The sequence below is a fragment of the Papio anubis genome, chromosome 1 (genome assembly GCF_008728515.1).
Source record: "Papio anubis isolate 15944 chromosome 1, Panubis1.0, whole genome shotgun sequence".
Classification (NCBI taxonomy): domain Eukaryota; kingdom Metazoa; phylum Chordata; class Mammalia; order Primates; family Cercopithecidae; genus Papio; species Papio anubis.
The window spans coordinates 200,645,766-200,670,572 of NC_044976.1; the positions used below are offsets into that span (position 1 = coordinate 200,645,766).

At 43.9% G+C, this 24,807-nt stretch overlaps 2 protein-coding genes across 6 annotated transcripts in view; one reads left to right on the forward strand and one right to left on the reverse strand.

Annotated features, from left to right (window-relative positions):
* Window positions 1–355: 355 nt before the first annotated feature.
* Window positions 356–18,845, reverse strand: C1H1orf131 (chromosome 1 C1orf131 homolog). Of its 3 annotated transcripts, none has more exons than XM_003893769.5 (7): window positions 18,662–18,845; window positions 16,120–16,466; window positions 5,747–5,803; window positions 3,605–3,700; window positions 3,371–3,457; window positions 2,075–2,127; window positions 356–1,013 (listed from the first exon to the last, which is right to left on the reverse strand). In XM_003893769.5, the coding sequence occupies exons 1-7, from the start codon at window positions 18,777–18,779 to the stop codon at window positions 875–877; spliced, it is 897 nt and encodes a 298-aa protein (XP_003893818.2). In that variant the 5' UTR covers window positions 18,780–18,845; the 3' UTR covers window positions 356–874. The 3 variants fall into 3 exon arrangements, with proteins under 3 accessions (XP_003893818.2, XP_021787045.1, XP_021787049.1); XM_021931353.2 differs by having other exon boundaries at window positions 5,747–5,806; XM_021931357.2 differs by lacking the exon at window positions 2,075–2,127 and having other exon boundaries at window positions 5,747–5,806.
* GNPAT (glyceronephosphate O-acyltransferase) overlaps window positions 18,816–24,807 on the forward strand; it is a 34,714-nt gene continuing 28,722 nt past the window's right edge. The window contains exon 1 of one of the 3 annotated variants that reach the window (XM_003893767.4): window positions 18,816–19,094. In XM_003893767.4, the coding sequence (XP_003893816.1) occupies window positions 19,017–19,094 (78 nt within the window). In that variant the 5' untranslated portion in view covers window positions 18,816–19,016. The remainder of the gene's footprint in view (window positions 19,095–24,807) is intronic. The other 2 variants (XM_009197698.3, XM_009197705.3) reach the window with 2 other exon arrangements.

Consider the following 24,807-nt stretch of genomic DNA (forward strand, 5'->3'; position numbering starts at 1 on the left):
CGGCATGTGCCTGTTGTCCCAGCTACTCAGGAGGCTGAGGCAGGAGAATTGCTTGAACCCAGGAGGCGGAGCTTGCAGTGAGCCAAGACCGCGCCACTACACTCCAGCCTGGGCAACAGAGCGAGACTGCGTCTCAAAAAAAAAAATTGAAGAAACAAAATTTTAAAAGCCCAAATTGTCACCATCATCGAAGACTTTTTTTTAATGTGCTACAAGATTTAAGCAAGGGCAATATCATTAAAAACATATATATGGCTGCAAAGGTGATGAAGATTCTGATAGAAATAACATTCACTTGAACGTGGGCACAAAACTGTGTGTTAAAACCATCCATTATTTAACAGTCACAGGCACATATACTACAAACGTATTTTACTTATGTAACTTCTTCCCAAGTAGATTTTATACATATGGTAGGCTAAAAATTAAAACTGCTTTTCCACAAAACTGATAAATTATCAGATTCTTGGTTCTTTCATGATATCGTAACATTAAATCATTAAAAATATTATAAGGCAATTTAATGTAAACTACTAGCATTTACAAAACAGTAAAGTTATAAAAAATTGTATTCCAGGCAAATGCACCAAATATCAGTGAACATGAAACAGGAGTGAAGTCTGCTGGAGAACATTAAAAAACAGTTTTCAGTGAGTTCACTTCATATTCATGCTGCACTGGGCCTAACGCGTTCAGCACCATGAAACAGACACTTCGGCAGCTAGAGATGTTACTTCTGTCTGACTTTTTTTCTAAAATGAAAAAGCAGTCTGTGAAATGTGTGGTAAGAACGATCTCTCTCGAGTCGCACAGGGTCCAGGGCCACTGCAGTTGACTCAGTTGTTCCCATCCTCGTTTTATCTGATAAAGTACTTCATTTGGCCACTCTGGAAGAATTTATTTTCTTGATATCAACTGGGCTCAGAATCAGTGTTCCATTTTTGAATTTTCCAACCTGTCCAATCCGTCCATTTGACAAAATACTGGGAGCGGACTTCTTCTTTTTGGATTTCCTACATTTAAAGTAAGAGAAAGGTACTATAAATAGTCTTAAACTTACCAACAAGCATCGCAGTACCACCAACCAGGCCACTGCAGTCTGGCCTGCAAATTCCTGGTTGCCTGCCATGCACACCCCCTACCCCACGCCTTCCTGTGGTCCCTGAAACATGCCACTGCCTTCCTGCCTCGGGGCCCTCGCACTGGTTTCTTCGGAGAGGAATGTTCTGCTACCAGACCTTTCCAGGCTGCCCCTCTTCTTTGTTCAGTTCTCAGCTCCCATGTCACCTCCTCAGACTAATTTCCCAGCTCACCCCCTCCCTGTGGTTTTCTTTCACAATGCGCTCTTTCAACTTCTCTACAATACTTGCCAGTACCTGATATCATCTTACTTATCCATTTGTATGTTTTGGGGTGTTTCCCTCCCTACAGTGAAGCTCCTCAAGGGCAGGGATATCTTTAGTGTGATTACAGCTGTACACCAACACCTAAGGCACCCACATGCCTGGCACAAAGAGGCATTCAACAGACAGAGATCGGTGGCCAGAACAAATGACCATTTTACAGCACATACTTGTGCAGTAGGAGCTCAAGAAAACAGGCTAAGACAAAAAGAGTCCGTTCTGAAACAGTAACTCAAAGAGAGAGAAAAAGGCACTTGAACTAAAGCTAAGAAACAAGTATAAAGCAACGAAGTCAACATCCCTTATTCATAATTACGGTGCTCTATCTTACGTGGTATGTCAAAGAGCAGGCAATACAGACCCAGACTATGCTGCTGTAGCAGCACTCTTAGAACAGAAGTCTTTTCTTGGAAATGTAAACTGCAGCTTTTCCACTAGTCACTTGGAGTGTCGGTGAAAAGTGGGAGATTGGAGAAACTTCCTAATTCAGTTCTCAGGCAGTTGTTTGATTTTGCACAATTTACTAAATCCTACTTTGATGAGGATAAATGAGAGACAGTGAAGCACTCTAATGGGCTAGCAACACCACATACATTCAAGGCATCCTTTTCAGAACTAATCAGTAGGTTCACCCAGATTGTTCAACCCCAGGGCCTGATAAAATCACTCACCTGTCCTCCTGTCCTTTCCTCTTCTTTTTCTTGAAAATATCTGTTTCTTGGGCCTGATTTCAGAATTTAAGATCATATACATATCAGTAATGTATAATGGGATTCAAACAAAGGCAAGAGGTTTGTGACCAAGTCACTGAGATACTATTTTTAATATTTCTTTCAAGTGGGCATATTAAACATAACAGTCTCAAAGTTTTACCCTAAAACCCTTTCAAGAATGTGAAAGGCTGGGCCTGGCGTGGTGGCTCATGTCTATAGTCCTAGCACTCCAGGAAGCCAAGGCAGGAGGATCACTTGATCCCAGGAGTTCAAGACCTGCCTGGGTAACACAGCAAGATCCCGTCTCAGTTAGAAAGAAAAAGAAAAAAGAATGTGAATGGCTATTCCAGGTAAGACTCCAGGTAAGACTAATAGTCTTACACTGAAAGCTCAAATCTTCCATTTTAGGTGAAAGGTAGAAAGTGTAACATCTATTCCCCTTGTGGTTTTTCATAGGCCCTTGTGTTGTATACAAGGTTATACAATGTAAAATGCAAAAAAAAAAAAAAAAAAAAAAAAAAACAGAAAACAACAAAAAAAAACTAAGGATAGAAGAAAGATCAAAGTAGCCTGCATTATTGGAACAGGATTGCTATAGTTTGGATATTTGACCCTTCAAACCTCAGGTTGAAATTTGATCCCAAAATTAGAGACGGGACCTGGTGGGAGGTGTTTGGGTCATGGCAACGGATCCTTCATGAATGGCTTGGTGCTGTCCTCATGGTAATGAGTGAGTTCTCCCTCTGTTACTTCCCATTTCCCATGAGAGCTGTTTGTTAAAAAGAGCCCAGCACCTCTCCACGCTGCTGCTTCGCTCTTTCACGTCTCGCTCTTGCCATGTGATCTCTGTACACATGGGCTTCCCTCTGCCTTCCCTCATGAGTGGAAGCAGCTTCAGACTCTCACCGGAAGCCAAGCAGATGCCAGTGCTATGCTTCCTGTGCAGTCTGCAGAACTATGCTCCAAATCAGCCTCTTTTCTTTATAAATTACCCAGCATCAGGCATTCCTTTACAGCAACACAAACGGACTAAGACAAGGAGTTTGCTATTTCAAAGCAAACCTTGCATGTAAGTATGCCAGATTACTTGGCTGGTATTACTAAACAGAGCTAACTTGAAGAAGTGGAGAGCATGGGATCCTTTAACTCTGATGCCTTCGTTGCTCTCCAAGCAGTGGCTTCCGGCATTCCACTGTGTCAAAGAGCATCCATCTTCCCATTCTAGCTGAATAAAGGACAGACCATCACACCTACCAGTCTCTTTTCTTCTTCCTTTGCTGCCTTTTTTTCTTTAATTTGCTCCTGTAAAACCTTGTAATTCACATAACTCTTCTTAGGAGGCTGTAATGAAAGAACAAGGAAACAAACCATCATATTTTATTCTGCAAAAATGTGCCAGTGTCCCTTGCCCTGACTTGCTCTTGGCTTTCCTTGATCTTGCTTTTTTGGCATGTTGTCTGGTGATGAAAGGTAGCAGCAGCCCCTCACCTTAGCGCCCAACATAATGGCACGTTCCTGTTCCAGGATTCTCTCCTTTCCTTTTCCATAACCAGTGATCCCAAAGCGGTGCACTTCCAAACGAGCCTGCGGACACAAAGCACACTCAGACGCAAGTGCGTTCCAACAACTCCCAAGAAAAAAAACATATTGCCAGAAGTAATGCATTTCAGATCCACTGCTCTGTAATAACAGCGCATAGGAATAATAACTCCACTGTTGTGTGGTCAAAGGAGCTCTATGGAGGCTCTCCTACCACATACCATCTCCCACAACATCTTTCTCCCATATTTTTCCTTGGAGACAGGGTCTTGCTCTGTTTCCCCCCACCGCCCCAGGATGGAGTACAGTTAAAAAGAGGCGTGATCATGTCTCACTGCAGCCTTGACCTCCTGGGCATGATTTCCCTAGTAGCTAGGACTATAGGCACGTACCACCACACCCAGCTAATTCTTAAAAAGTTTTGTAGAGAACAGGTCTCACCATGTTGCCCAGACTGGCCTTGAACTTCTAGGCTCAAGTGATCCTCCCACCTCAGCCTCCCAAAGTGCTGGGATTACAGGTGTGAGCCACCATGCCTGGCCCTCTCCCATGGTTTTTTTTTTTTTTTTTTTTGAGACGAAGTCTCGCTCTGTAGCCCAGGCTGGAGTGCAGTGGCATGATCTCGGCTCACTGCAAGCTCCGCCTCCCGGGTTCATGCCATTCTCCTGCCTCAGCCTCCCGAGTAGCTGGAACTACAGGCACCCGCCACGACGCCTGGCTAATTTTTTGTATATTTTAGTAGAGGCGGGGTTTCACCATGTTAGCCAGGATTATCTCAATCTCCTGACCTTGTGATCTGCCCGCCTCGGCCTCCCAAAGTGCTAGGATTACAGGCGTGAGCCACCGTGCCCAGCCCTCTCCCATGTTTAATTTGAACAGCTGATACAAAGATTTATCTCTGCACAAAGTAATAACAGAGCCAGGATTCAACGCAGACCTCTGTAGTTAAGAGCTTTAAGATGCTCTCTAAAACAAGCCATTGTCCATAAAGGCAATAATTTCAACTGAAAAACACCTCTCCAAACACACACACTCACACTTAGAAACCATTTATTGCAGCAGCTTCAAACATAGATCCATAGTTTTAGAAGGAAGAGAAAACGTCAGCAATACCCACTCTTAGTTGTTAGATTACTTCTTCCCATCTTTTTTCTTACGTGCTTTTTAAAACATTACAACCACAGAATACACATATCCCCATACTTACCATTGCATCAGTGGCATTGTAGTCACAAAACCATCATGTATTAAATGAGTATATATAATACTCAATCAAGTGAGTGCAGACCGGGCGTGGTGGCTCACGCCTGTCATCCCAGCACTTTGGGAGGATGAGCCAGGTAGATCACTTGATGTCAGGAGTTCAAGACCAGCTTGGCCAACATGGTGAAACCCCACCTCTATTAAAAATACAAAAATTAGCTGGGTGTGGTGGCACATGCCTGTAATCCCAGCTACTCGGGAGGCTGAAGTGGGAGGATCACTTGAACCCAGGAGCCAGAGGCTGCAGTGAGCCAAGATCCTACCACTGCACTACAGCCTGGGTGACAGAGGGAGACTGTCTCAAAACAAAAAAGTGAATGCAGTATGATTTGCTTAACCATTTTCCCAACTTTTAGACATGTAAAATATTCATTTTTAGATATTATAAAACTGTTAATTTTGGCCAGGCGCAGTGGCTCATGCCTGTAATCCCAGCACTTTGGAAGGCCGAGGCAGGGGGATCACCTGAGGTCGACCTACATGGGGAAATCCCATCTCTACTAAAAATGCAAAAAATTAGCTGGGTGTGGTGGCAGGCACCTATAATCCCAACTGCTCAGGAGGCTAAGGCAGAAGAATCACTTGAACCCAGGAGGTGCAGGTTGCAGTGAGCCGAGATGGTGCCATTGCACTCAAGCCTGAGCAACAAGAGTGAAACTCTATCTCAAAAACAAAAAACTGTTAATTTTTATAATATCTAACATTTATACTACACAGTTTGCATGTCATGTTATAAACTTACAATAAATTTAATACAAACATACATTTATAAACAAATATCGTAAATAAAGTTAATTATAAATAATTTAACAATCTCAAAGTACATACCTTTTCTAGATTAAATTCTTGTATATCCACATCTCTCTCCAAAACACCAGATTCAGTCTGCTGAGAGGAAAAATTCTTATTTAGATTGTCTGTTACTATATCATTATAGTATCTATCACCAAAAGAGTAATGTTTTAAGGAACCTGAAAGTAACCCTCTCACACCCACTAGACTGGCTACTATCAAAAAACCAGAAAATAACAAGTGTTGGCAAGGATGTAGAGAAACTAGAACCCATGTCCTGTATTGGTGGGAATGTTTTACCACGTGGTATAGGCATTGGGGAAAACAATTATCATGGTTCCTCAAAAATTAAAAAATAGAATTATATGATCTGACAATTCCTCTTCTGGGCATATACCCAAAAGAACCTGGAGAGATATTTGTACACCTACATTCATAGCAGCATTACTCATAGTAAATGCAGACGCAACTCAAATGTCCACCAACAGACGAACAGATATTTTTGAACGTGGCATATACACATGCTGGAATATTCCACAGCCTGAAAAAAGAAGGAACTCCTAACCCATGCTACAAGATGGATGAACCTTGAAGACATGATGCTAAGTGAAATAAGCCAGTCACAGAAGGGTATGTGCATGATTCCATTTTATGAAATATCCAGAGGAGTCAAATTCACAGACAGAAGTTAGAATGGCTGCTGCCAGGGGCCGGGGGGAGGGAATGGGGAGTTGGTGTTTAATGGGTATAGAACATCAGCATCAGTTTGGCAAGCTGAGAAGGTTTCTAAAGATGGATGGTAATGAGGGCAGCACAACACTGTGAATGAGCTTAACACTACTGAACTGCACGCTTAAAAATGGTTAAAATGGGTCGGGTGCGGTGGCTCATTCCTGTAATCCCAGCACTTTGGGAGGCTGAGGCAGGCGGATCACGAGGTCAGGAGATCGAGACCATCCTGGCTAACACAGTGAAACCCCATCTCTACTAAAGATACAAAAAATTAGCCAGGCATGGTGTCAGGCGTCTGTAGTCCCAGCTACTTGGCAGGCTGAGGCAGGAGAATGGCATGAACCTGGGAGGCGGAGCTTGCAGTGAGCCGAGATCGCCTCTGCACTCCAGCCTGGGCGACAGAGTGAGACATCGTCTCAGAAAGAAAAAAAAAAAAAAAGGTTAAAATGGTCAATTTTACATTCATGTATATTTCACCACAATTTAAAAATTGGAAAACAGAAAGAAACCTTGAAACTGGCCCAGATGGCTAAATGTCAAAAGTAATACAAGCATGTTGCTCAAAATCCTAATGAACAACTAACAGAAGAAAAATAAAGACAATACTTTTTAGGGTCTCAAAGCTTATAAAAGTAATGATGAGAAACTGAGAGAAAAAAGAAAAGCTGGTAAGAGAGCAATGCCTGAATCTCACATATCACATACAGAAAATTCTGCTTGCTGCTTGCTGGGAGGGTTTAGGAAAGGAAGCCTATGAGCAGGAATTTTAGAGGGTAAAATTTAGAGAGTGAAACTGCTATATTCAAGTAATTCTTTCTTTCTTCCCTCCCATCTGGTCACTAGAGTAATGGGCTAAACAGTTCTTTCAGGAACATCAGATTCCTAGCATGGTGGAGATTTGCTTTATAATTCCTAATAGAAAATGATGCTGCTGCAAATGCCCCCAAAATACGTGACTCTTTGTAACAACCTATCCCCTGCCCTACCTGCCAAGAGGTGCCTATCACAACGGCACCATGTGCCATTGTCCACCAATGGTGGCAGTCCACCCTGCAACTACACAGTCCACGAGGCAGCCACAATGGAGTCCACTTGCTCTCTCCTTCTCCAAACAGGAGCTGTGTTTCCGCTTAGCCTGGTTCCTCATCCCCCACCCTAGCCTCCAACACCTTATTTAAGGTGTGTGGGTTTGGACAGTCAGTCACTGCATGTTTCCATAGACGATGGTTCCTGTCTCCCTATGAAATGACTCTTCAGATGATGAGGACCTCTGCACTTAATTCACAGGGGGGTTATTATGATAAAACAGGATAAAGTGTAGTAAGTGTGTGGCACAGGGTTCAAAAAACAGCAAGGCTTGCACAATGCTCTTATTCCTAACGGATCTACTGACTATACCGTCAGCAGCATCACAGGCATCCACTGTCACGCTGGACACTGACTGGCTCTCCACAGGATTGGGGTGCTGATGGTAACAGAGGACGGGACAGCAGAGGACCACTGTCAGGGTCCAGGAGTATGGCCTAGCTCTGTGCTATTAATCACAACAGACATACTTTCCATTTACTTCATCTTCCTTCCTGGCTTAAGATTTTCTCCAAACCTGTCTCCCACTTGGCTGACAGCGTCAAGTGCCTTAACTAAGACCACAGGCATAGCATGGAGGACTCTGTGTGAGCCACTTCCATTTTATCTACCCCAAAAAGAGTCTTCTTCCTATTCCATGACTGGAAAAAATTCCACATTTACTTTCAAGTTACGACATCTTTTCCACTGCCATGCACATCCAATCTATTTACTACGACCATATCTAAGCCCTAAAAAAATCAAACAAAACCCTGTATACTGTTCCCGGATCTCCAAGATCCCCTAAGGTATTTACCACCTTTTCTAAACATTTAAGTAGTTCCTCTCTTTCCTCCTACCCGCATCACTGAAGTAATGGCTAAATCAACTTTCTAAGTCGAACATTTCCATTTCTTTTTTCCTTTTTCTTTTTTTTTTTTTTTTTTTTTGAGACGGGGTCTCACTCTGTCACCAGGCTGGAGTGCAGTGGTGCGAGGCACATCAAATTTCTAGCAATACTGGAGATGTCATAGATGTTTTTGGCTGATCTGTTACTAGAGATTAGCATAAGAATGGAGCAATTTAAAGAGGATTTCAGCACAGTAATAAAATTCTTGGCCAACTGTATGATAGCTATGAGGCTGAAACCCCTGGGCCCTGGAGAGAGACTGGCCTACAAAAGAGAGGAGCAATATCAGGCCTCTCCTAGTCCCTGCTGTCCCCATCAGCAGCCACAGAGAATACCTAATCCCCTGCACCTTGGCCATGGGGACACCAGGGCTGAGGGGCCGACTAGACCAAGGGGAGGAGAGAGCTCCTTGGTGGTAGCTCTGGCACAGACACAGATACCTCGGTGTCCTCATCCCTCTTTAAACAGTTCACCAGAAACATCTTAGTTTTGTAGCTATTGATGGCTTTTTGAGAAAGGGTCTGAGGTCTAGATCTGTGCATGTATCAAACACAAACTTTTGGGGAAAAAAATTCTTGGCTCATTATTTCACAGACGCTGAGTCCCTATTAGCACGACCCACCACTACCTAATTTTTATTTTTATTCATAGCTTGAGAATCACTTCAGCACATTATTCATAATACATGACCTGACTGAGAAACCATCAGTGGTCTCCTCGGTTTTCTTTCCCCTCATATTCTCTGTGGTAGGAGGCACTACTGCCCATGGGCAATACTGCATCCTCCTCTACTTCCAGGCACACAGGCGACTCATGCTTCCCTGTCTACTTGAAGCTAGGAATGCCCAGGTGGCTCTCCCTGGCCAAAGAAACACGAGCAGAGGGAGTGTGTGCCTACTTCCACGTGAAACCCTTAAGAGCTCTTCATTAACTCCCCTTCCTTCATTAAAGCAACTAACAACCCTCCAGATGGTGGCACCCCATCATCCTGGGTCCCTAGATGAGGATGGTGTGGCACAGGAGACCTGCCTCTGCAAATTCCGAGGGCCATGTAACATGAGAAAAATTAACTTTTATCTTTTAAACCACTGGGATATAGGGATTATTTGTCATCAAATCACAGTCTAACCAATTCCAACTAATCTAGCCTTACTATCCCACACAAGGAGCGGGATATGTATGGAGATTTTGAGAACTTATATGTTGGGCAGGGAAGGAGGAGGAAAAGCTAGAAAAAGAAAGAACAATTTGGAAGAAAAGTGAGAGATGAAGGCAGGCAGACCACCAGACTCAGCAAACCTGTCTATGGGATGATTTAGGTATTTTCTCTTACGCGGCTGTGATTTTTTTTTTTTTTTTTAAGTCTATTAGTTGAAGAGCCCAACCAACCCGTCTCCAGCTGGAGAAAGAGTAGCTCGGTAAACAAACGCTCTTTTAAAAATGCAGGCAGTTAGCCAGGCGCGGTGGCTCAAGCCTGTAATCTCAGCACTTTGGGAGGCTGAGACGGGCGGATCACTTGGTCAGGAGATCGAGACCATCCTGGCTAACATGGTGAAACCCCGTCTCTACTAAAAAATACAAAAAACTAGCCGGGCGAGGTGGCGGGCGCCTGTGGTCCCAACTACCCCGGAGGCTGAGGCAGGAGAATGGCGTAAACCCGGGAGGCGGAGCTTGCAGTGAGCTGAGATCCGGCCACTGCACTCCAGCCTGGGCGACAGAGCCAGACTCAGTCTCAAAAAAAAAAAAAAAAAAAAAAAAAAAAAAAAAATGCAGGCAGCTGTATGAATATTAAGAAGTTTGTTCATACCTTGATAAGTCTAAATTACTTCAGCTAGATTATTTTCTTCCTAACACCCGTCTGACACTGCTCTACTCAGGAACAGGAAGTCTGGCGTAAAAGTAATAAGCGGCACTGGAGCATGGAGGATTTCCAGGTGGAGCACCGTGCAATGGGCTACATCCATATTGTGGGGAAGATGCGAGCTGCAAGAATTTGGGGAACGATCAAAGCTATCTGACTATAACTTGTGAGAAATGTCTCTATGTCTCGCTATGGCTCAGAGTCAGTGTACTTGTATCACTCAAAGGACAAAGAGCAGAGCCTAACCCCACCTACGCTCTCTCTAGTATAGCAGTTAAGTACACAGTGTTGAAGCCAGAACGCCTGGGGTCTGAACCCGACCTTTGACACTTACTTCAGTTCCATAATCCTTTATCTGGCATCCTTAGGGTCAGGTTCTAGCTTTAAAATTCAGAAGTCTTTACATTTTAAAAAGGCAAAACTGAACATACTGAATATTATAGACCACTTTCAGTAGGGTCCAAGGCAGTAACCCATAATTAAACACATTAGTATTTCTGTGGCAATATCAATGAATATTCATACCAAATGAGACGAACAAAAAAAAAATTTTTTTTTGAGACGGAGTCTTCTCTGTTGCCCAGGCTGGAGTGTAGTGGCACGATCTCGGCTCAGTGCAACCTCCGACTACAGGGTTTAAGCGATTCTCCTGCCTCAGCCTCCCAAGTAGCTGGGACTACAGGTGCCCACCACCATGCCCGGTTAATTTTTGTATTTTTAGTAGAGACAGGGTTTCACCATATTGGCCAGGCTGGTCTTGAACTCCTGACCTTCTGATCCACCTGCCTCAGCCTCCCAAAGTGCTGGGATTACAGGCATGAGCCACCATGCCTGGCCAAACAAAAATGATTTTTAAAAGATTTGTCAGGTTTTTTTGCCAAATAAATTTGCACCAATCTTAAAAGAAAAAGGATCAATCAAATTGTGGTTTCCAGAGCTCTGGGTGTTCGGAATTGCAGATATGGGGCTGTGAGGTTAATGTTTAACTACAGGCAAGTAACTTAACCTCTTGGAAGTCTCAAGCTCCTCTGTGAAATGAAGACAGGTCCCAGGAATTGTGAGGATTGAGACCATAAATGAGTTAATGAATAAACACTCTCACTACACCCCCAGTAAGTATTAGCAATTCGCTATATGCTCAGGGGCAGCCTCCATGTACCTCAGTCTCAGGATGCAAAGGTCCCTTCTGATCTACGGAACACTATTCTATCATGAGTTTCTTATCTCTTTCTTATCTAAGGCCACAAAGGAGGCTAAGGTTCCTGAAACAGGGCCAGTGAATGATTCACGTTAAGACGGCCCAATGCTAGCTGTGGAGAAATGGCAGCCACACAGCCCTAAGGGCTGAGCAACACACAGGTGCGTTGAGCTACATCTGACACTTCCATTGCTTAAAACGTACGAATTTTCTTCCTTGCAGGCAGTCTTGCACCTATGAAAGAGTAGGTTTGCCCATTCATTTTTTTGAGATCATTAGTCCAGGCTATGCTGTTTGAACCTGGACCACTGCAACAAACCCCTAAATCAGTCTCCTCATGCCTCTTGCTATTGCTCCCTTACAATCCATTCACCATATAGGAGCTACAGTGATCTTTTTAAAATTTAAACCAGATCACCTCATGCCCTTGCATGAAATTCTTTGGTGGCTTCTCATGTACTTAAGACTAAAGTCCCAAGGCTCACTACTGCCTATGAGACCTGGCAAGAGCTGGTCTCAGCTTGTCTCTCTTGCATCAGCACCAACCACTCTCCCCTCTGTCCTAGTCCCGCTAGACTTCTTCCAGCTCCTTGAACATGCCAGGCCTCTTCACACCCCACAGAGTTAGCAAGGCTGTTTTCCCCTCCTTGGCTCGCTCTTCTCTGTCCCATTCACCAGCACCATTTAATACAGCATTAGCCTGAATGCTGCCTCCTGAGAGAACTCCCTGAGCACTATATCTAGACTAGGTTCTGCATGGTACTCCAGGAACCTATTTGTTTATAATTCTTTCTAATTATATTATATTGCTCAACTCCAAAGTAGATTGTATAGTATACTCCATAAAGGCAAAGCACTATTACCTTCTTCACTGCTCCATCTGCAAGGTCTGCAGACAGCAGGCACCCAGTGATTGCTGGAATAAATGGAGGAATGAATATGTGATCTCTTACTGTTTCCAGTCAAATTACTTGTATAGTCACTACATTAAAAATGGGACATGGGCCGGACGCAGTGGCTCACGCCTGTAATCCCAGCACTTTGGGAGGTCGAGAAGGGCAGATCACGAGGTTGAGATCGAGACCATCCTGGCCAACATGGTGAAACCTGTCTCTACTAAAAATACAAAAATTAGCTGGGCATGGTGGTGTGCATCTGTAGTCCCAGCTACTCAGGAGGCTGACGGAGGAGAATCGCTTGAACCCGGGAGGCAGAAGTTGTAATGAGCTGAGATCAGGCCACTGCACTCCAGCCTCGTGACAGAGCAAGACTCCATCTCAAAAAAAAAAAAAAAAAAAAGGGACATGATGGCTGGGCACAGTGGCTCTCAAACCTGTAATCCCAGTGCTTTGGGAGGCCGAGGGAAAAGGACTTCTTGAGACCAGTGGTTCAAGACCAAGCCTGGGCAACAAAACAAGAACCAAACTCTACAAAAAATTTTAAAATGAGCCAGGCATAGTGGTGTGCCCTATAGTCTTAGCTACTTGGGAGGCTGAGGCAGGAGGATGGCTTGAGCCCAGGAATTGGAGGCTGCAGTGAGCTATGATCGCACCACTGCACTCCAGCAGAAGTGACAGAGTGACATCCTGTCTCTAAACATAAAAAATACATATATAAATAGTGGCCAAGTTCCCAGATAAACCCATGAAAACCTGCTTCAATGCACAATGCAGCTTAATCATAGAATTTATAGCACAAGTTCTGGAAAAATAAGGTCATTTCCTGGGTCGAGGCAGGGCTAGCTGGATTGTTGTCCAACACATCATCCCCTTCTTCCTTTCTCAAGCATTCTCTAAAAATGACCAACTGATGCTATGATTGGTCATGGAAGTTATCATTAACCATCATATATTTTTGCCACCCATGTCTGTTTAACTGCCCTGCAATGGCTTAGAAGTTTTTAGAGAACAAGGGCACAACTATACTTTCCCATGTTACATAAACTCAGCACAGATGGTGTACTCCAATTAGCACCAGCTGGCTGACTACTCTTTCACTTAGTATACCCAGAATAGGCCGTAAGAACTAGCATTATATTCACGTGTATTTATTTCCACGCTGCAATGGCAACATTCTGAGGTCGTTTTACGGGTGTATGTGTTTTTAATGTGTCCACATTCTATCTCCTTAACAAGACACACTCACATTTCAAAGGACGCATTTAAAAAAAAAAAAGAGAGGAAAGGGCACAGCAACAATGACAAATTTCATTAAGGTCAGGAAGTTCAAAATGTAGAGTGAGCTGAGGCTCCTGAGAAAAGCCAACTTGAATGCACAAGGGCTCGCTTGGAACAGGAAGCAAGAGACAATTTGACAGACCGCCACGCATGCTCTGTTATTAAGCAACAGGGAAATGCAGACTCACTCAATCCCAACTCTTCTGTCCTTTCTATTAAAAAAAAACTTTCCATTCCAGAAAGAACATGAGGGAACATAAGAGGAAACTGAAGTCTGAGACACTTGAAGAAACAAGAAAGGGTGCCTAAATGCTTTATGTTAGTTTAAGTCTTCAAATGCTGAATTATATTGCAAAGCAGTGCTCTCCAACATTTTTCACATCATGACACATACAGAAAATACCAGTATTTGTAGGATACACTGGGGTACTGGGATATGGCCAGCTTCGGGGCTCTGGCTGCCCCAAACACCAAGGAAATCCATTTCTTGACCCATCCGTAACAGTTACCAGAGCCTTAGTATTTGGAACATAAGAGTTAAGAAGCTTATCTAGAATCCTAAAATAAAGGTAGGTACAGTTACAGATTCACTAAAAATCTTTTTTTTTTTTTTTTTTTTTTTTTGAGACAGTCTCGCTCTGTCACCCAGGCTGGAGTGCAGTGACACAACCACAGCCCACTGCAGCCTCGACTTCCTGAGCTCAAGCAATCCTCTGGCCTCAGCCTCCCAAAGTGCTGGGATCACTGGTGTGAGCCACCACGCTCAGCAAGCAGAATGCACTAAGGATCTTTGAGGAAGAGATGCCAGTGAGCTTGACGTGAAGTGCTACCTGAATTTTAGAAAAGATTATACAGATAGTTTTTAAAACCATAAAGATGCGGCAAACACTGGACACTAACATACATTTACACATTCATAAAGAACAATGCAAGCCAAACTATCTTTGTAGTGGGTAGAATTGTGCCTCTAAAAACATATGGCCATCTCCTACTCCTCTTCAGAACCTGTGATTATGATCTTACTTGGAAAAGGATCTTTACAGCAAAATTAAACATCTCAAGACGAGATCATCCCAGATTCAGGGTGGGCCCTAAAGCCAAGAGAAAGGCAGAGGGAACCATGAGACTCAGGGACACAGGGATGAAAGCCACGTTAAGACGGAGGCAGAGATTATAGTTATGCAACACACCACAAGCCAAGGAAACTCTTAGAGCCACCTTCTGGTCAGAGGCAAACCATTCTCCCCCAGAGCCCTCAGAGGGAGCATGGTCCTGCCAACAATTTGATTTTGGACTTCTGGACTACAGAACTATAAGAGAATACATTTCTGTTGGTTGAAGTCACATGTTTGTGGTAATTCGTTAGAGTGGCCTTAGAAACTAATACATACAATCCTCACTTTTTTGTTGATAGACAAAGGTTTGCAGGACATGGGGGAGGTTACAGAAATGGAATAGCAATGAATTTGTCAAAGCCATTATGACATGCTTGTCAATAAATTAAAAACATCTGGGGCCGGGTACAATGGCTCACGCCTGTAGTCCCAGCACTTTGGGAGGCCAAGGCAGGTGGATCATGAGATCAGAAGATCAAGACTATCCTGGCTAACACAGTGAAAGCCCATCTCTACTAAACATACAAAAAACTAGGCAGACGTGGTGGCGGGCGCCTGTAGTCCCAGCTACTCGGGAGGCTGAGACAGAAGAATGGCGTGAACACAGGAGGCAGAGTTTGCAATGAGCCAAGATTGCACCACTGCACTCCAGCCTGGATGACAGAGCGAGACTCCGTCTCAAAAAAAAAAAATTAAAAACATTTGGAGGAGAAACCACACCTCCCTTGAGGACTGAATTTTGGGTCAGATTTACAAGTTCAGTCTGAAAAGGATTACTGCTCAGAAAAATCAAATTGCTTTTCCACCAGCATTGCTTTTCCTCAAGAGCAAGAATTTCTATATATTTTGTTCACTGCTATATCTCAGTGCCTACAACTGTGGCTAGCACGTAACAGGAATGCCAGAAAGAGTTGCTGAAAGGGTTAACTCAGCAGGCCTGTGTTTATCAAACCCTGCACATTCTCAAGAAAGTCCTATTTTCACCACTGGCAGTTGGCTGGCTCCTGAGGATTGAGCAATTAGAATATTCTGCCTGATCAGAGTGTTTTTGCATACCTGAAATCTTGAACCACTGCTGTACCAAGTTTTCCCAGACAGTTTATACTAGCAATGTGATTGATGGCGAATACCTGCTTTTCACTGGAGGTTTAGAACTTGCATAACTAAGGTCAGTCTATAGGCCTACATGACTGATAAGGGCTATATGCTGTCTTGGGTCCTGTGAGTCCTTTTGGCAAATCTGCAGGCCTAAGGATAGTCAGGCATTCCTCCCACAGTCTAAAAAGCTACTCACCTAATACTACAATACCAGGGGTTTCACCACGTACATATAAGCTAACCAACCCATTACCTTTGTGCTCTTGTTATGATCTGGCGTCAATTTTCTTTTTTTATTTCTGCTGTGAAATTCTACCACTTCGACTTGTTCCCTATTGTTCTTTAGGGAAGAGGGATGAACTGCAGCAGCAAGGGTCTCTGGTTCTGAAGAGGGACCTGTGGGGGTCCCAGCAGGAGCACAATGCCGCTCTTCTCTAAGTTCCTTGAAGAAGTTCGAAGCACTCTTCCTCTGGCCTCTTACAGGAGACCCAGGTAGGGGAGATGGCTCTGCTGCCAAGGCCGCTGCAGCCTCCACATCTCTCTTCTTGTTTTCCCTTTTCTTTATGATCTTCTTCTGTTCTGTTTCACCTTCCGTATCTCCTGTTTGTTCAAACACAGGAAGGAAAATAAATATTTTCAGTCTTAGCTACCATCAATATCAAATCATATGAATGTACCTGTATATATGAACCTGTATATATTCCAGGGCTATATGCACCTAGAAGCACACACAAAGAAATAAACTATCTGTTTTCCTTCAAATAGAGTGTATCTGCAAAATGCAGAGAATCCAAAATGTGGTCATCTTTTCCTAGGTAACTATATTTACGTCTTCGACACTTATTAGTACAATCACTCTAGTCCCCACCTTGGTCCTTACTCAAAGTGTCATCACAGCAATAGTCCCCAGGGCTGGTAATCCCAATTGGCTTTATACTAAAAATATCAGGCACTGCAGCCGCTGTTTCTTTTTAACACTCTCTGGGTTACAGGAACATGGAATAGTCTTCCTATTTTCTTTCACAGTTAGGAATTAAGATGAACCTAAGACAACTGGCTCAATTTGAATGCCTTTGTTTTCTATTAAATTCTCTTATTTACTCTATATTTCACTTGTTCAGACTCTAACCAGTCACCTGAAAGTTCTAACCAGAATCCTAGGCATCCTTACTCACATGCATTACAAATACTACAGAGCTCTCTAAATTACCAGCTGTTGATTTATGCTTGCTACTATTTGCTTAATCTTCTACACAATAAACATTTAAGAGCCAACTAAACTTTGGCATTAAGGATATAAAAATGAATAGACACATTCAATGCCTTCAGAGTTCCTACCATGATTTCCAGCCTGTGTTGACATAAATTATATTATTTTGCAGAATAATCTTTTCCTCTAGATTTTAAACTTCTCAAGGTCAGAGACTAAGTCTTCTCTGTCCTCCAGTATGTCCAAGGGCACAGAAATACTGGTGAATACAAGCGTGGGGTCTGGGGCTAGAATCTGAATCCAGGCTCTGCAAAAATTACCAGTTAGACAACCTGTATCAGGTTTCATGAACCTCTAGTACTTGTTTTCACATTTGCAATCATGGGATTTATGACAGTGTCTATTTCATGAAGTTAAAAATTAAATTAGCAAATACATGAAAAGCATGTGGTATATGGCAAGTTCTCAATACTTTTAATTATTATTCCTACTGTTTAGGTGAGCTTAGAATTTTGAGCAGTCGTTCCAAAATAAAAATAGCTTTTAAAATATCACGCTGTAAATTTAAGAAATGTGTGTTGTCCTGAAATCTAATGATTTTCCTTAGTGCATGTGCAAAGGGTGTCACCTTCTTCCGGGCAAGCTCTTCAGAGTATGAGGCACTGTCTTCCTACTGACACGCCATGCGACTTTAATGGGCTCTTTTATTTTCCTTTTCCCCCATCAAGATAAAGAACGGAGAGTAAAAGGTTGGCGCACTTGTTTTAAAAAAAAAAAAAAAAGGCCGGGCGCGGTGGCTCACGACTGTGAGCACTTTGGTCGGCGGAGGTGGGCGGATCACAAGGTCAGGAGATCGAGACCATCCTGGCTAACACGGGGGAAACCCTATCTCTACTGAAAATACAAAAACTTAGCCGGGCGTGGTGGTGCGCGCCTGTAGTCCCAGTTACTCGGAGGCTGAGGCAGGAGAATGGCGTAAACCCGGGAGGCGGAGCTTGCAGTGAGCCGAGATCGCGCCACTGCACTCCAGCCTGGGCGAGACTCCGTCTCAAAAAAAAAAAAAAAAAAGTTGGAAAAGGACAACTCGCCAAGGGCTATGTCTCTGGCGAGGGACACACAAGGATGAAGCTGGTGAATTATCCAACAGGCCCGAGGCCCCAGAGCGAAATGACACTATCGCACCAAGGTCAGGCAGGTCTTGGGGGTGGCATGGGGAAAGGGGACTTCCCAGAGCTCAAGAAAACGTGGAAAAGTGGGATACTTCGAGAGTCCAAGGTCCTGTGCGCACTGCCCGCGTTAAATCGGAAAGCCTTGGTGCTTCCTACAAGAAAGTACGACGGTCCCCACACTTGGGGACGAGTTGGAAGGTCTGATGAATAACTCGACAGAGCCCGGTCAAGAGGTGACTTCCGATGGAGAAATGTGTTCTGCATCCGCTACTGGAACCAGGTGGGACGAAGTTATGGGTGCTTGACATGCAAGAACCTTTAGCCTCAAAGCAGAGGCCAATCCAGCACAGGCCGCACAGGAGAACCACGTTCCTCAGATCTGCTCTCCACGTGGGCTCCTGGGACCCCGCACTCACCGAAGTCGTAAAGGTTCTGGAGCAGAGCGTCAAGAAGTGTCGGAGAACTGGGAAGTGTGGAGGACCCCGGGCCTTGCTCCTGCGACATTGTGGGATCAACCGAGGAATCAAACCTCATTCTGCCGCGCGGCGTCCCCGCTTCCGGGTTCCGCGACTGCGCGCATGCGCCATAGGGCCCTGCGCGGCTTCCGTCCTGGCTGAGATGGCGGCGCCCGGGGTCCTGTGGTGCGGCTGCAGAGGATGCCGCCGCCCTAGGCGAAGTAGGGCCGTCCTGCGCGAAAGAACCGCCCCCAGCAGCAGCACCACCACTGCTTAGCAAAGAATCCCACACCCCGCCCGGGACGGCAGCCGCACCATGGAGTCTCCCAGTTCATCTAACTCTTATTTCTCCGTTGGCCCAACCAGTCCCAGCGCTGTCGTGCTCCTCTACTCGGTAGGCGCCCAGGGAAAAGAGGCCCAGAGCGGAGCTGCGCGAGATAGTACCCCTTTCTCCCACTCCCTATTCCTTCGGCCCAAGACCCTTGCCCAAAAGAGCTGGCCCCCTAGGCTCCCGAGGAGGGGTTAGTTGGTTGGGTTGGTTTCCAGGACAACAGTGTATCGTTGTGTGTCTGTGTGTGCATGCTTTTGGAAGTTTCTACCGATTATGGTTCCTTTGGTTCCTTTCCACTTGTTCCTTCTCTTTCTATCAGGCCCTGGGCCTGCAGAAAGCTCCTGGACACGGGAATGAGGGATGAGAATTGGAGTCTCCCCATCTCTAGCATGGGCGTGTCTAGCTACCTTTTGGGCAAACCTGAGAAACCTGCGGGTCTGACCCGCCCTGAGATAGCCTGTAGCTCCGCACCCCGTTCTTTGCTGCTGTTATATTCCTGGGAGTAAAGTACTTGGCTTGTATGTGGGGATAGAGTTTTAAACACTTTAATGTAGGAAAATTTAGAACTTCTAGACATTTTTATTGCCTGTTTTTGTCTTCCAGTCATTATTGTACCTTTTTCACAAATCATTTTGGAGGACCGCCAGCGCCACCCAGCTTCTCTCCCGCTTGCCTTTTTTTCCCCCAACCCCCTCTTCCTCTCTTGGTTTTAACCGGTCTTTTTTGCTGGCAGATGTTGGTCACCCACGATTTTCATGAAGAAATTATGAGATGGAAGTTTTATAGCCTTTTTTATAGCCTTCAGGATTGCACAGTCCTGGGGCAACTGATTTGGTTTTTGTTTGTTTATTGTTGTTTTTAACCACTAAATTGGTCTTTAGCTACTTTAGGAGGAAATAAAATAATTCATTTTAAAAGCATATTAGCATGTCCTGGTGATTAGTGTCCGGTTTGGGCTTAAATGTAGTGTTCATTTGTGCAGAAAGGTCAAAACAGGGTTAACACGACAGAGCAAGATAAACATCCCAGTTTCGAAAGAGAATATGGCTTCCTTCAAATTGAGACACCAATATTCTTTGGAACATGGAGAAACTTCTGTTCCCTCTCTATCAAGACCTTTCGGTTTCTGATTGCTAACTGCCTATAAGGCTTATTATGTAAATCTCTCTCTACATTGATCTTCCCCACAGTTCTGTGGTGGATATCAACTTTGTTTTCTGACTGCTACTCCAGAGCAGGCATGAAGGGAAGAGGGTTGCTATGCAGATCCAGCTTTTAACATGTAGCTTTTTAAGCTCTCAACTGGTTTGTGAATTGGCTGGAATTTTCATTTTGTACGTTAAAGGAAGGAGTTGGTTTTTTTTGTTTGTTTTTTTTTTTTACTTCCCCCTTCACCAACGATTCTTTAATAAGACTTGAGTCCACTTTTTCATGTAAAAAACTATGGCAGTTGGATCTGAGCATGCTGTAGTTCTGATGCTGGACAGCAACCCTCTAGTTCTCGCTACTGTTTTGTGACTGGATAACCTTTACTTCCATGGTAACCTTACTTTCTCTTAGTACTTCAGGCTGTTTTTATTTCCCCAGCTACACTGTTATTGTGTAATACTCTGATCTAAAAGTAGCATTTTAGAAACATATAAGATACTGCTGATTGCAGCAAACATTAGGAATATATACAGTATCCTACTCATTATTCTCAGTTTCTGAGATATAGAAGTTACAGATCCAGGCTCTGCCTTTAAGGGCACAAGAAGTCATAAAAGTAAACAAGTAATTACAGTTAAGTAGGATAAGGGCAATGATTGCAGCATGCATAGCGTGTTGTGGGAGTGACAAGAAAGGGCACCTGACCAGTTTGGGTACTTGGAGAAGGTTTCTAAGAAAAGGTGACATCTGAGCTGATCTTCCTTTTTTTTTTTTTTTTTTTGAGACAGTCTTGCTCTGTTGCCAGGCTGGAGAACAGTGGCTCAATCCTGGTTCACTGCAACCTCCGTCTCCAGGGCTCAAGCAATTCTCCTGCCTTAGCCTCCTGAGTAGCTGGGATTTTAGGCACACGCCACCACGCCCTGCTAATGTTTGTATTTTTAGTAAAGACAAGGACCCACTGTGTCGGCCAGGCTGGGCTTGAACTCCTGACCTCCAAGTGATCTACTCACCTCCCAAAGTGCTGGAATTACAGGCATGAGCCACTGTGCCTGGCCTGAGCTGAGTTTTTGAGCTGTGAATGGCAGATGAGGGAGAGGAAAACTGTCCTAGACATTGATGTAAGAAAACTATTCCCTTGCATATTTGGGGTTAGAATTAGTTAGTTAGGTTTGAGTGGAAGAAAGGAGACATGAGAAACAAAGTAAGGAAGTAGGCAGATTATATTTCCTGAAGAAATTTTATGTGTCGTGTTTACATATCCTTAGGGATAAAATCGTAACTTTATGGGTGATCTTAATCTTACATATGTATATGTGTGTGTGTGTGTGTGTATATACACATATATGTATACGTAAAAATAAATATGTGGTTTTTTTTTTTGAGATGGTGTCTCACTCTGTCAACCAGGCTGGAGTGTAATGGCATGATCTTGGCTCACTGCAGCCTTCACCTCCAGGGTTCAAGAGATTCTCCTGCCTCAGCATCCCAAGTAGCTGGGATTACAGCTGCCTGCCACCACACCCGGCTAATTTTTGTATTTTTAGTAAAGAAGGGGTTTCACCATGTTGGCCAGGCTGGTCTCGAACTCATGGCCTCAAGTGATCCACCTGCCTGGGCCTCCCAAAGTACATTTACATTTTTGAAAGTCTGAGAAGACTACTAGGTTTCTGGTGTGATTATCTGTATAGGTAACCTGTCTTGCCTGAGTAGAGATTGTAGGAAGAGAATCAGGTTGGGGAGGGAATCTGATGCATAAAAGTGGTGATCAGTTAGAATGCTATTGCAGTAATCCAGAAAAGTAATGAAACCTGAAGTAAGGCAGTAACAGTGAGCCCGGGAAGAAGGGAAACTGATGAATTTGTGTGATATTTATGACAGTAAATCATCAGCCTTTGGAACCATTTGAATGTGGTGGCTAAGGAAGAGAGCATAATCTGAAGTTCACTGTTGGGTTTCTACGATTTGGCAACTGGGCAGATGATGAGGCCTTTCATTGATAGGAAATATGGGGAGAGGAGCAGGTTTAGTCAGGGAAATAGAATTCAGTTTGGGGTGTGTTCAGTTTGTGATGTAAGAGAGAAATATAATGATTTTTAACTTGTGGATTATCATGTTATGGGCCAGATACATTCCATGGTATTTGGGAGAGATCCAAGTAGAGTTAGAAATACGGTGCCAGAGCAAGAGAGGGGGTCTGGCCTAATTGTATAGATTTTTCAGCAAATAGGTTGTATCTGTAGCCATCGGTGAGCCTGAAATCATTCAGCGAGACCCTAGAATGAAAAGAAGACCGAGGATGGTAACCACTGGTGTGCCATAATCCAGATGATGACTTCCTGTTAAAGTCCAAGTGAAAGATCCAGATGCCTTACAGTATCCCACAAGACTGTACATGATCTCTTAACTGCTATTACTCTGACTTTACTAATCTTCTTGTTCACCTGTGCTTTAGCCACCCTGGCCTTCTGTTTCTCAGTCAGTAAGCATGTTCTTCCCTCAGAATGCTCATAGTCCCTTCTGTGTGGCATGCTATGTTTTCTCAGAATTTTTATTGCTGGCTGGGCCGGGCACGGTGGCTCACGCCTATAATCCCAGCACTTTGGGAGGCTGAAGTGGGTGGATCACCTGAGGTCGGGAGTTTGTGACCAGCCTGACCAACATGGAGAAACCCCATCTCTACTAAAAACACAAAATTAGCTGGGCATGGTGCTGCATGCCTATAATCCCAGCTACTCAGGAGGCTGAGGCAGGAGAATTGCTTGAACCCAGGAGGCAGAGGTTGCGATGAGCTGAGATCGTGCCATTGCACTCCAGCCTGGGCAACAAGAGTGAAACTCCATCTCAAAAAAAATAAATTAAGTATTATACAAATTTATAATTAAATAAATCCTGTTTTTAAAAAAGGTAATAAATACTGAAAACTTAGCATTTTCTCATTATTATACTGTTACCTGTGCTCTTGAGATTATTTGTCTATCATGCTGGAACATGGAGATCCTATATAACTGTGTGCTACTGCTCATTTCTCCTCAGTTTTGCATTTGCTGGGGTCAGATTCGTAGCTTTAAATCTGCCCTGGTGGGAGCGTATATCTCACAAAAATTGACAAATGCTATAACTCAGAGCTCTCCCATATCAAGTGTTAAATGGTTAAACATTGACCAACATACTACTGGTGGTATCACTAAATGAATTTACCTTGTTTATTTGTTGTCTATCTTTCCATAAGGACATGTAGGCTCTCAGTGCAGTCCCTGCTTTCCTTCTTCATGCTGTATTCACAGCCTATAAAACAGTGCCTGGTACACTGTGAGCTCTCAGTCACTATCTGTTGAATGAATGGATCCTCCAGAGCAGTTAAAAGGGAGGTACAAGAAAGGCGTATTTCACTAGCAATAGGGAGAGGCCTGCCCTACTCTAAGTAAGATGGGGGAGAGATAGTTCCACTAAGGCTTACTTGGGTTCTTCTTTGTGTTATGTTCCTGAGTGAGTAGCCATGTAAATTTACTTAGTGATAGTAAAAAATTCTCAAGCATAGTATAGGGAAGGCCAATTAATGAGCAGGAACACTCAACCCTAGCTGCACGTAGGAATCACTTGGAGTATTTTAAAAAAAGAATTCTGACAGCTAAGCAGCACTCACAGACCAAATTAATCAAAAATCTCTAGAGGTGGAACCTGGATATCAGTATTTATTTTGAAGTGCCCCTAGGTTATTTTAATGTGCAGCCTGAGTTAAAAACCACTGGATTCGGCCGGGCGCGGTGGCTCACGCCTGTAATCCCAGCACTTTGGGAGGCCGAGGCAGGTGGATCACGAGGTCAGGAGATCAAGACCATCCTGGCTAACATGGTAAAACCCCATCTCTACTAAAAATGCAAAAAATTAGCCAGGCATGGTGGCGGGTGCCTGTAGTCCCAGCCGCTCGGGAGGCTGAGGCAGGAGAATGGTGTGAACCTGGGAGGCGGAGCTTATAATGAGCCAAGATTGTGCCACTGCACTCCAGCCTGGGCAACAGAGCAAGACTCCGTCTCAAAAAAAAAAAAAACAGAAAAAAACACTGGATTCGACATTGGGTAAGAGCCAGAATGGGGAGAGAGTTGAGCCTTATCCTGTGAATACCGAGGAGCCATCATCGACAGGGTTCAAAAAGTGACTTCATTCTGTAATTTATTTTGTCATTCTACAGTGACATGATTTCCTACTAGAAACTGGGAGTACAGAAATGTATAAGACATCTTATCTACCAGATAAGAAGTTCACAGTCTTGTAAGGGAGGCACCAAATACAAGTTTAATGAAGTGTTTTAGAGACCATCTTGAAAATCCAATTATTGAGGGCTCAGTAAAGACTGAAAGGAAAGGATGACCTATTCAATCTAGGTAAAGGGGAGAAGTAGAATATGGGACACAGAAGAGGTAACACAAGCTCTGGTTTATGGCTAAATATTTCCCAGGTGAACAGTGTGGAAGGAGCATTTGTAAATGCCCCTCTCAATAACTGGTACCACCGTCCACCTTGTTCTTCATGAAAAAGACTCTCTCTCTCAATCACCTCTATATCCTCAGCACATACTACGGTGTCAAGCACATAGGCATTCAAATATTTGAGAATGAATCCTATTCTG

What these genes read in the sequence shown, in the direction of transcription:
- C1H1orf131 (XM_021931353.2), bottom strand. Translation starts at nt 18,779, where the DNA reads ATGAGGTTTGATTCCTCGGTTGATCCCACAATGTCGCAGGAGCAAGGC. An exon ending in CCAGAACCTTTACGACTTCG is followed by an intron (nt 16,467 to 18,661) that starts GTGAGTGCGGGG and finishes TTGAACAAACAG; the next exon opens with GAGATACGGAAGGTGAAACA. An exon ending in AAGAATTTAATCTAGAAAAG is followed by an intron (nt 3,701 to 5,746) that starts GTATGTACTTTG and finishes TTGTGTCCGCAG; the next exon opens with GCTCGTTTGGAAGTGCACCG.